The sequence below is a fragment of the Dioscorea cayenensis genome, chromosome 2 (genome assembly GCF_009730915.1).
Source record: "Dioscorea cayenensis subsp. rotundata cultivar TDr96_F1 chromosome 2, TDr96_F1_v2_PseudoChromosome.rev07_lg8_w22 25.fasta, whole genome shotgun sequence".
Classification (NCBI taxonomy): domain Eukaryota; kingdom Viridiplantae; phylum Streptophyta; class Magnoliopsida; order Dioscoreales; family Dioscoreaceae; genus Dioscorea; species Dioscorea cayenensis.
In genome coordinates this window covers 20,371,662-20,383,917 of record NC_052472.1, presented here as the reverse complement: position 1 = coordinate 20,383,917, position 12,256 = coordinate 20,371,662, and the positions used below count along the sequence as shown (strand labels likewise).

Here is a 12,256-nt window from a genome sequence, read left to right as displayed (position 1 = left end):
TTAAGCTTGTTTCACTGAACTTCCTTCAATTTTACTAGATCATTTCCATCTATATGTAACTCTGTGTAACTCTAACAAAAGCAGAGCAGCCAGTGAAACCTATGAATATTCATTCCAATGTGGCATTGAAGCACCAAAGGCCAGATCAACCAAAGTAGCTTCTGATTTTGAAAATCACTACAGGTGCAGTTATGCTTATCTCTATGATCGCTTGTCCTGTGTCTGCTATTAAAAGATGCAAAAGAAGGCGCTCTAGCATTGTCCCAATAAGAAAACAATCGAGTTCGAGGAATGAAAAATCAACATCAGTCGGTTAGCACAATGATCTTATTTCCTCCCTTATTCACTTATTTTGCAATATCAATGATGAAGAATAATGGCTTTTATTTATGATGCTTCAAACAGACAGTGAGTGTTATGCTACCTTATAGGTTTAAAGCAGAGCCTATTAATATCAGATGTGAGGAGGAACTAATTGGAGGACACGTGGTCGGCCAAGATAGAAAAGAAGATGCTCAATCTATGGTGCGGATAGATACTGAAGGGAAACGAAGATTGAAGCGTCCGAATACACGTTTCCATGACTATCTTTGGGGATAAAGAGCACAGGAGGCAGTTGGGGGAAAGGAGGAGAAAGAAGAGAGAAGGGGCCTATCTCAGTGGAGACAGGAGAAGGAATTCGGTGGTGATTTCACTGCTGGGTTTGGTTATCTTTCCTTGTTAATTGTTCTTGATGTTCATCTCTGTTTTGCTTGAATTGACATTGTTAGAATTGTTATCTTTCTTGAATCTTCTGTGAATGTCTGTGAGAACTTAGATCTAATTTCCATTCCTCCGATTGCTTGAATGTAATTCAGAGGAATAGATCTACAGAATTCCTGAGAAACTTGTGTAAATTCTGTGTTTGATCTAAGATCAAGAGTAGATTCATTTGCAAATTTCTCTGAAAATACTCTGTGAGAGTTGATTTGTGTTTGTTCTTCAAGTGATCTTAGAACAGATCATTACAACGGTGCTTTCGTTATTGTTACTCACCATGGCAGAACACACTCGTTTTAAGGAGATTGCAGCTAAGATGGAAACGGTAATGGCTATCCTGGATCAGAAGGAAGAGAAAGATAGGGCCAAGGATGAACGATTGTCTCTCATTGAACAATCTCTTGCTTCCATTGCTAAGGGTATGGAGTTACTGCAGTCTCAAAATTCGGGGGTTTCTTCTTCACATCAATCTCACTTGGTGGGGGATTCAGGAGCTATTATGGAGATTAAATCACAACATCCTTCTCCATGGAGATCTGCTAAAATGGATCTTAGTAGGTTTGATGGCAGTAATGCTCTGCAATGGATTTTCCAGGCAGAGCAATTCTTCGATTACTATGATATTTCCGATGCTTATAGATTGAAAGTGGCAGCAATTCATTTTGATGGCCCTGTGGTGCCGTGGTTTCAAATGTTGCAGAAATCTGGAGCAGTGTCTTCTTGGAATGCTTTGGCTAAGGCTATTGAATCGACTTATGGTCCTTCTGTCTTTGAATGTCCAAGTTATGCTCTGTTTAAATTACTGCAAGAGAATACAGTTACTGACTATTACCATACTTTCACAAGTTTGGCTAACAGAGTAGAGGGTTTATCATCTGATGCCTTACTTGACTGTTTTGTCAGTGGTTTGAAGAAAGAATTACAACGAGACATAATTCCTTGGCAACCTGACTCTATTACAAAAGCTTTCACACTTGCCAAATTATATGAAGATAAGTATAGTTTTTCGGAGCATAAGGGTAAATTCAGACATTCTTATACTCCTGACATTTCTACTGTATTGCGCAAACCGGTGCCATTGGCCTTGCCTGCTCCTTCTTCACATTATGCTAAGCCACCACAACTGCCTGCTCCTTCATCACAACTGCCAGGGTCATCAACCCACCCTCAAGCTTTTACAAGGATGTCTTATGCCGAGTTGCAGGATAGGAGGGCCAAAGGATTATGCTACAATTGCGATGAGAAATTCTCTCCTCATCATAAATGCTCCAATAGAAGATTATTGCTATTACACTGGGATGAAGAGTTGGATGACAATACTGATGTTACTGTTGAAACCATACAAGAATCAACACAAAGTTTGCAGCAGGATTTTCAGTCACTGTCCCTTCATGCCATGGATAGTTCTTTAATTTCGGGCACCTTGAGGTTTACTGGTTATATTAATGGCCATGCTGTGCAGGTACTGCTTGATGGGGGGTAGTGATGATAATTTTTTACAACCAAGGATTGCTAAATTTTTAAAGTTACCTGTTCTACCAATTCCATCTTTCAAAGTTTTAGTGGGAAATGGAAATGCACTGCAAGTGGAAGGTTTGATCAACGACTTACAAGTTCATATTCAGAATACTATGCTACAAGTGGATGTGTATTTGTTACCAGTGATGGGAGCTGATTTGATCTTGGGTACTTCTTGGTTGGCAACTCTGGGAGCCCATATAGCTGATTACAAGAACTTGTGTATTCAATTTGTTTTGAATAACAAATTAATCACCTTGAATGGTGACAGTAATTGCAAGCCACATCTGACAACAGTTCATCAATTACACAGACTTTACTCTACCAAAGCTATTGATACTTGTTATGCTTTATCAGTTTCAAATTTAACTCAACAGAAGAAGCAAGGTACACCATTTTCTCAAACACACTTAGCCAATTACTGTGATCAGTTACAGTTTCCAGAAGATATGTCTGTGGATTTGCAGCACTTATTACTAAAGTATCATGATGTGTTTGCCTTACCATCTGGCTTACCCCCTTCCAGAATGTGTGATCATGCGATTCCTCTAATATCTGAGGCTGCTCCAGTTAAAATTAAACCCTACAGGTATCCTCACAGCCAGAAAAGTGAAATTGAAAAAATGGTAACCGATATGTTACAGGATGGCATCATTGAGCCCAGTACAAGCCCTTTCTCTTCACCTGTTCTATTAGTGAAAAAGAAAGATGGGTCTTGGCGATTTTGCACAGACTATCGAGCTTTGAATGCAATTACAGTTAAAGATTCTTTTCCCATTCCAACGGTAGATGAGCTATTGGATGAGTTGTTTGGAGCTAGATTTTTTTCTAAAATGGACCTCCGATCTGGGTATCATCAGATATTATTGAAACCTGAAGACAGGTTCAAGACTGCATTTCGAACACACAGTGGACACTATCAATGGTTAGTGATGCCTTTTGGGCTATCTAACGCTCCAGCCACGTTTCAGGCATTGATGAATCAAATTTTTCGGTTTGCACTCCGAAAATTTGTCCTTGTGTTTTTCGATGACATTCTCATCTACAGTGTTTCCTGGGAAGATCATTTGAGACATCTGGAAGTGGTTCTGGACACACTGAAACTACATCAGCTTTTTGCAAAATTTTCAAAATGCAGTTTTGGATTACAACAGGTCGACTATTTGGGTCACATTGTATCTGCTCAAGGGGTTGCTATGGATAATTCTAAGGTTCAGGCTATTCTTCAATGGCCTATTCCAGGAAATTTAAAGCAGTTACGAGGTTTCCTTGGTCTTAGTGGTTATTATAGAAGGTTTATCCGGAATTATGCATCTTTGGCTAAACCTTTGACAGAATTATTGAAGAAGGATAATTTCCACTGGACTGTTGCTGCTACTGATGCCTTTGCTAAATTAAAGTTGGCTGTTACTACTGCTCCTGTGTTACAACTTCCAGATTTTTCTCAGCCTTTTACCTTGGAAACAGATGCATCAGGCTTGTGGATTGGGGCAGTGTTGAGTCAAAGCAAACATCCAATTGCATATTTTTCCAAGAAGATGTCCCCTAGGATGCAGTCCCAATCTGCTTACATTCGGGAATTGTATGCTGTGACTGAAGCAGTTACAAAATTTCGACATTATTTGATTGGTCACAAGTTCATTATCAAAACTGATCATCAAGCATTGAAGCACTTAAATTCCCAGGTTATACAAACCCCTGAACAGCAGAAATGGCTGCCTAAATTACTTGGCTTTGATTTCACCATTGAATACAAGCCTGGTTGTGAAAATGTGATAGCTGATGGGTTATCAAGATGCTATTATTTGGCCTTCTCTACTTTCCACAATTCTATATTACAAAGGATTAAATCAGCACAAGATCAGGACAATCAGTGTCAGCACATTATTCAAGAAATTCAACAAGGGAATCTACAATACAGTGAATATACTTGGAAGCAAAACATTTTGTGGTGGAAGAATAAAATTGTAGTCCCTCCAATTCTTCAATTACAGCAATTTTTGTTACAAGAATTTCATTCTTCGTTATTGGGGGGGCATGCAGGCCAATTACGAACATTTGCCAGAATTGCTCTGCAATTTTATTGGCCAGGTATGAGAAATTCTGTGAAGAAATTCATTAAGACTTGTGACATCTGTCAAAGAGCTAAGCATACAAACACTCATCCTGCTGGGTTATTACAACCACTTCCCATTCCTAATCAAATTTGGGAAGACATTTCGATGGACTTTATTTGTGGATTACCAGTGAACAAAGGGTATTCTGTAATTTTTGTAGTGGTTGATCGGCTATCTAAATATGGCCATTTTATTCCCATGAAGGGCGACTTCACTAGTCAATCAGTGGCTCATGCTTTCATTACAAACATTGTCAGACTACATGGAATTCCCAGATCCATTGTTAGTGATCGTGACAAAGCTTTTACAAGTAAATTTTGGCAAACATTATTCCATCAAATGGGGACTTCCTTATCAATGTCTTCTGCTTACCATCCGGAAACTGATGGACAAACAGGAAATTTAAACAAAGGGGTGGAACATTTTCTGCGTTGTTTCATTGCTGATAGTCCAAAGTCATGGGTGGATTTGCTGCCCTGGGCTGAGTTTTCCTACAATACGGCGTTTCACACAAGCTTGGGAATGACTCCCTTTCAGGCTGTTTATGGTAGAGAACCTCCTTCCATGGTGCCATATCAGATAAATTCTGAGGATCCAGTAGCTGTGTCAGAATTGTTGTTACAGAGAGATAAAGTACTGCAGCAATTGAAACAAATTTACTAAAAGCTCAAACTAGGATGAAACATTTTGCTGACAAACACAGAACAGAAGTCAATTACAATGTTGGAGATTGGGTTTTGGTTAGGCTTCAGCCCTACCGACAGCAATCAGTTTTTCTGAGGAAAAATCATAAACTAAGTATGCGTTATTTTGGTCCTTACCAAATCGTGCAGCGCATTGGCAAGGTAGCTTATAAATTGGCTTTACCTGAGTGGGCCAAGATTCATCCTGTGTTTCATGTTTCAGTTTTGAAACATTATATTGCTGGAGTACCAGGAAACATATCTTCACTGCCTGTATTAACGGATGAACGGGGTCCTATAATTCAGCCAGAATACCTTCTACAAACCAGGACAATTCTCAGACACTCCAAACCGATTAGACAGGTTTTGGTTTCCTGGGTGGGATTACCTGTTTCAGAGAGCTCGTGGGAGGATTTTAGTTTGTTGAGCAAACAATATCCTCATTTGTTTACAGACCTTGGGGACAAGGTCAACTTTGATGGGCGGGCAAGTGTTATGCTACCTTATAGGTTTAAAGCAGAGCCTATTAATATCAGATGTGAGGAGGAACTAATTGGAGGACACGTGGTCGGCCAAGATAGAAAAGAAGATGCTCAATCTATGGTGCGGATAGATACTGAAGGAAACGAAGATTGAAGCGTCGGGCACTGTTCCACTGACTATCTTTGGGGATAAAGAGCACAGGAGGCAGTTGGGGGAAAGGAGGAGAAAGAAGAGAGGGCCCTATCTCAGTGGAGACAGGAGAAGGAATTCGGTGGTGATTTCACTGCTGGGTTTGGTTATCTTTCCTTGTTAATTGTTCTTGATGTTCATCTCTGTTTTGCTTGAATTGACATTGTTAGAATTGTTATCTTTCTTGAATCTTCTGTGAATGTCTGTGAGAACTTAGATCTGATTTCCATTCCTCCGATTGCTTGAATGTAATTCAGAGGAATAGATCTACAAATTCCTGAGAAACTTGTGTAAATTCTGTGTTTGATCTAAGATCAAGAGTAGATTCATTTGCAAATTTCTCTGAAAATACTCTGTGAGAGTTGATTTGTGTTTGTTCTTCAAGTGATCTTAGAACAGATCATTACAGTGAGTTCTTGATAAGTGTTGAGGTTCAGCAGGCCAGAACTTGAAGTTGCTTGTGAAGATTTCATTAACATAATTGGGGTCTTTTACAGACAGTAAAGTCTACAAAGGCACAATGATGAATGGGCACGAAATTTCTGTTTTCTCACTTATTATTTCAGAAAATCAATGGACAACCTACTTCGAGCTTCAGTTTCAGAATGAGGTAATTATTTTATCAAGATGTTTCTGAAAGAAAAGAAATGTAGAGTTGATCATTGTGGAGTTGATCATTGTGTGAGGAAACTCTTTATATTTAACTTAGGTTGCAGATTTTGCAAGGTTAAATAATGAGAACACTGTCATGTTGTTGGCGCATTGCAGAGAAAGCGAACCATTATCAAGGATGCTTCTTTTAGAATACACATCAAATGGAACACTATATGAGCCTCTTCATTGTAAGTGTTCTGTTATGTTTGCTTATTGACTGATATCTATATCATCTCAACAATATTAAGCATTAATCTTTGTCATCAAAAGAAAAGAAAAAAGAGGTAGGAATTCATTATAGATGGTGAAGGATGCTAATTCTCTTGGCTAAGATGAATGAAAATAGCTATTGGTATCGGTCATAGACTAAAATATTTGCACACTAAACTCCAGCATCCATTAGCAATATCCTAATTGAACTCTAGTTCTGTGTATTTTACTGATATCTTTTTTCCAAAGGCGTGAAAATTATATTACTTGATGATACTTACTGAAGACTTTTGTCCAAAAGTTTCTTCTTATTGTTCTACTTATGTTAATGAGTGAAATCTATTGTATCGATGTAGTTGTTTGATTTTGAGGGGTGGAAAGCCATTGTTTCGAAACCAGACATAAATGGTTCTGTCACCAATGGTGGACTGTATAATGGGTTTATGGATTCCATAGAAAGACGACATATGGTTGTTCAGGGCAACACATTTGCTTTCAGAAATCTTTTACTAGAGCTAATCAGTGGAAGGCCCTTTATATTGCAGAGATAGAGGATGGCCATTGGGTTGGGTGATAAATCTTTAATATATGATGGACATCTAAAATTGATTGCAGAAAATGTTGATTACTGACAGAAATAGTGCTTCATTTACTTATTGATCTTCAGTTTTTATGTGGCATTATTAAGAAGACAATTTCTTGGCATTATCATCGGAAGATTATCGATGTTGTTGCAGGCTATGGAGCATCTGAAAAAACCCGAGAATATGAGCCAAATAGTAGACCCTCAATTGAAAAATGTCAAGCCTGATGATCTCTCTGCAGTGTACAAGTATGCAGTACAATTAGTCTTTGCATTGAACTTGAAGCATCTGAGAGAGGCCTTCCACGGAAATAATTACTGAAATGTTGGAGGATGGAATTAAGACCTCACCAGCTGCTCTTTACTAGGATTCTCATCTGGCATGGGCTAAATTGGCCTTAACATCATAATAGGTACTTTTTTTTCTTTTCCAAGTGCAAATGCATGTAGTATACACTCTAGTTAGCTTATTCCTTGGTTTGTGTTTTGTTTCAGTTTTGGTAATTCATTTTCTAGGAAGCAGGTTCATGACCATGGGGTATTTATTAAGAGATTTAATGTTCTGTTTTACTATACTAATATAGTAATGATTAGTAAGCATTGGGATCATCTTGATTTTTATAAAAAAGCAACGAAGGGGCATTTCCTAGTTCACATCATTCTCAAGAGTCATAGTCAAGAGTTTGTTTTAATGACCCACCAAAAGAAAGTTTGCAAAAACATTTAAGAGTCAAGAGTCATAGTCAACGTCCACTATTTAATTGACAAACCAAATATGTATATGGTATGCACCCATACATCCCTGCATACACATATAACACGAATTCTCAAACATAAAAACATATTCAAGGGAAATACATGAGGAATATTAATAAGTCACATATTTGTAAGTCAACTATTAATTATCAAGTACCTAAAAAGGGTTTAAATCAAATTTTTTATAACTGCAATATTAACACATGAAATTAGAGTTTCTACCAATGAAAAGAAATAAGAAATCGTCAATGACCATAGCAAGACCTATGGGTGCTCTAGATATTCCTCCTAATAGTGAGAAAAGTCCATGGACTACAAATAACTCATTGATTAGAGATAATACTGAAATGAAGTCTAAATTGCTACATGTAGTAAATTGCTTGTTTATGGAAAAAAATACTACCCTTAAGAATATGAAAGTTTTAAATGTTAAAAAGTAAAAAATAATACCATAGAAACCCACTCCTAAAATCAACATTTAAGGGCTTCCCAGAAGAGGTGCAAGGTATATTTCATTTAATATATAATCATATGCCCATCAGATGCAATTCAGACAACGTACTGATGAATGAGATAGATTAACCATTGATAGATGTTAAGCCATTCATAAATATCATCTACAGAGCAGAGAGGTTCATATCAACAGCAAGTAAGAAAGGTAAAAGGCAAAACAATTTTCAGTTAGCAGATTGCATAAGATCATTAAACTAAAATTGCATAACTATCTCATGAAGAAAGCAAAATATTCTTACCCTCAAATTACTTACATGTCAAATATGGAGTGCTAAAAAGTCGCATTTCTAAGTAATTCATATGACCGTACTTCTGACTTGTTCATTAACAACAAGATGTGAGACCTTGAAGCCCCCTCCAAGAATGCTAATTCAACCTTATTTCATCTCTCCCTTTATTAAAAAAGAAGAAAGGAAAACAAAGGTCAAACTGAGAGAGAGATAGACAGTCTGAGCTGAAATTAAACAAAACAAACTAAAAAAGAACAGAAAGGAAGAAGAAAATTACAAAGTAAATCCATTGCTTAAGAAAATCTTCATCTGCCAACGGGGGAGTTCCCGACTTTGATGAAATAGGGAAAGGCTGTGTTGGCTAAGGCCATGAATGGCCAATCTATGCGTTGCTGCATTCCAACTGTGAGGGATGACATAAATCTCTGGATTTCCAAGTACTGAAAGGATGTCAATAATGCTTTTGATCCACAAATCAGTCTGCCAAGTAGATCTTGAGGCACCCAATTTGATTGCATCATGGAGATCTCTGTTTGTTATAAAGATGTGATGTAGTCTTGAATGATAAGAATGGACAGCATGCAAGGCTAAGAGCAAGGCTTTGGCTTCAATATCAGCAAGTGTTGCATTGTCAATTGAACAGCAACCTGCCAGCAAAAATTGAAGAGTTGTAATTTGATACAATGAATCCAGCTGCACCATTAGTACAATTTTTCTCCCAAATCTGCAGAAAAGAGGAAAGGGCAATCAGCTGAGGAGAAGTTATTAAGGATTAGGCATTTACCTTGTTGGGGATGTTGAGCAGAGGAGAACTCTTTAACATGCGCAATTGTCCTGCAAGCAACCAGATAAGGATTTGGAGTTTCATTTCTAAAGACTAAATTGCACCTTGATTTCCATAAGTGCCAGACACCTGAAACAATTATAGATTTGATAAAAACTGAAGTGTTATCTTGGCAAGCAGTCAGCCAATTACTGGAAGAAATACCCAAAGGGAAAGATATGATCTTCTGCTTTAAATTGCCAGTGTTTTACCAAATAATCTGAGCTTTAGGACAGGAATTAAAAAGGTGATCAATAGTTTCTCTGTCCAGGCCACACATAGGACAAAAGAACTTGAGGGCCTAAGTTCAAAGAGTACAAATATTCACAAGTTTTAATTTAACCCTTGAACATGAGCCAAATGAAATGCTCAACTTTGGGAGCCACATTCAATCTCCAGAGGTGCCTCAACCCACCCATGGTTGATCAATAGTAGCATTGGAGTTCAAATGGCAGTAAACTTTGGCAGAAACCCATGTCAAGAGAATGCTTTCTAATTATGTGAGCTGCTATTGATTTCTCTCCATATTCTCTTAGTCTTGTATTCTAATGAATAATGGATGTTCTTTGTATGTCATGATATGGTTATGAAGTTAGAAAGCTTCTCAATGGTTTATTATATTTCCAGTGGTGTCATTGTTTCTTATGCTCAATGTTCGAATTGAATGAGATTCAAAAACTATTTGGTAACTTTCCACTGATCATATTATATAACAAATTTAAAACTGAAGATGAAAGAGATCCCCCATAGAATTTGGTATCTAAATTGATCCTATTATTTGAAAAATATAAAAACTGACTGTAAGCAAGGTTCCCTGAAGAATTTTGGTATTTTTCCAAGGATCATATTGATAAATTCAGTTTGCTTATAATGTTAAATTGTGATGTTCCCTCATTAGATGCATATGCAAAGCTCTTGTTGATGCGGAACTCTAATTGAAGAAGGTATTTATGGATGCAGATTAAATGCCTACATTAGAATCAAACCTCTTAGTTCCTGTTACAGCATCTGTTGTACCCTCTGCATTTAAAATAAAAAAAATTCATACATAGTCCATCATTCATTCTGATAAGTTTAAACTATAAATCTTATGGCCTTCATATATAAACTGGTGTTTTGATTGAATGTTTAAAATTTTGGCTACATCAATAGATCAACTTATGATGATAAAGCTATTTTCTCTAAAGTTTTCTGTTAATGTTAAACATCAAAGTTTGGTAGTTTATAGGGGCATACAATCAAGTACTATCTTCTGGAAGTATAATTTAGAAAACCAATTCTATAAAAGGTACATGCAAATTTCTGCTAAAAGAATTATTTATGCAAACAAAAGGTGGACTTGACATAAAGGTCTCTGCCAAAGTTAATGGTTGTGAATGCCTTACTTTTTTTAGTTTACTGGTTGGCAGTTAAAATGAAACAACCCTATTAAATCTTGAAAAGAAGGTGATAGATGTTCTCCATGTAGAATACTGAAAATTCTCATAGGATTTATTTGCCAATATTTTATATCTAAATTTATAACATTGGCTAAAGTTTTCCGTTCAATGTTGCCTCCTGGATATGAAAACAGCCCATAAATGCAGATTAAGCTAAATTTGGGTAAATTATATAAATGAAAGTTGACAATCTCTACACATTTAGATTTTTATCATGAATGATAAACAGTGTCTGAAACATTGGTACATGTTAATATCCAGCTTCTTTCACTTGGCAATTCAATCTGTGCGGAGATGTGAGGCAACAATCCTCTGTTACATGTCCCTCTGTTTTGCTCCTGCTGCTACTTATTCACTCCATGGATGATTGGTATAACTGGAAGCATTGCTTAGGCTTATCTATTGAAGTTTTATAGCTCTCATGGATTTTAGATGCTTCAAAATTATCATGCCCATAATAAGTTTGTTTATGAAGTTCTATTAACTTGAACAAAAAATATTTAAATTGAATGCATCAGAAGTAAACATTTGTTTTTTTATTTCGCTTTCAGTATTTTTATTATTATTATCAAGATTTAGTCCACAGAAAGTCAAAATTTAGTACACACAAAGCAATCCATTTATTATAATTGTGTGTACATTATTATAGCTACATGCTTTTCAATAGTACAAAAAACTGAGATTTAGCACACATGCACAATATAGAAAGATAACAGTCATTACAAAGCTCATACCTGGCCTTAGTTCTTCCTTGTAAGTATTGATTTCAGTCTCCTGGAATATACCACCAACCTCACATAAATCCAATCATAAACCTTGTCTACAGATCGGAAATAAGAAATTCTTCTTGATTTTTTGATCATGATGAACACAATGAACATCCAGAAGCCAACAATGAATCCTGATGCAAGGCCTATATAAAGCCATAAGTCATCAAACCAATCTCCACGTTCATCTTGATTTCCTCCATGGAAAGAGCCCTGAGAAGGTGTCACATCAATGCAATTACTTAGAGGATATCCACAAAGACCGTCGTTATAAAAGAAACCCGATGCATCTAAAGTACGAAGTTGATTGCCTGATGGAATTTCCCCAGACAACTTGTTGTGTGACAAGTTCAGTCGACTGAGAAAATTCAGAGCGGATATGCTCGGAGGGATGATACCAGAAAAGTTATTGCTTGATAGATCCAGTGACTCTAGCTGATTCATGTCACCAATGTTTTCTGGCAACTTCCCATTGAAAAGATTATTGGAAAGATTCAATAAAATCAATCCATGAAGTGATGTCAATTCATCA

General features: G+C 36.8%; 2 protein-coding genes across 5 annotated transcripts; one reads left to right on the top strand and one right to left on the bottom strand.

The window, feature by feature from the left end:
• The first annotated feature begins 6,031 nt into the window (after window positions 1–6,031).
• Window positions 6,032–7,766, top strand: LOC120278386 (probable LRR receptor-like serine/threonine-protein kinase At1g63430). 4 transcript variants are annotated; one of them, XR_005541728.1, is made up of 4 exons: window positions 6,032–6,359; window positions 6,518–6,591; window positions 7,351–7,609; window positions 7,692–7,766. XR_005541728.1 is itself a non-coding variant. In XM_039285187.1 (3 exons), exons 1-3 carry the CDS (start codon window positions 6,270–6,272, stop codon window positions 7,422–7,424), a joined length of 297 nt encoding a protein of 98 aa, XP_039141121.1. In that variant the 5' UTR covers window positions 6,032–6,269; the 3' UTR covers window positions 7,425–7,766. The 4 variants fall into 4 exon arrangements, 1 of the variants encoding a protein (XP_039141121.1); XR_005541724.1 differs by having other exon boundaries at window positions 7,351–7,766; XR_005541725.1 differs by having other exon boundaries at window positions 6,466–6,591; window positions 7,351–7,766.
• Window positions 7,767–10,479: 2,713 nt separating this feature from the next.
• Window positions 10,480–12,168, bottom strand: LOC120274329 (receptor-like protein EIX2). The gene is made up of 3 exons (XM_039280954.1): window positions 11,773–12,168; window positions 11,692–11,731; window positions 10,480–10,538 (listed from the first exon to the last, which is right to left on the bottom strand). Exons 1-3 carry the CDS (start codon window positions 12,166–12,168, stop codon window positions 10,480–10,482), a joined length of 495 nt encoding a protein of 164 aa, XP_039136888.1.
• Window positions 12,169–12,256: the final 88 nt, after the last annotated feature.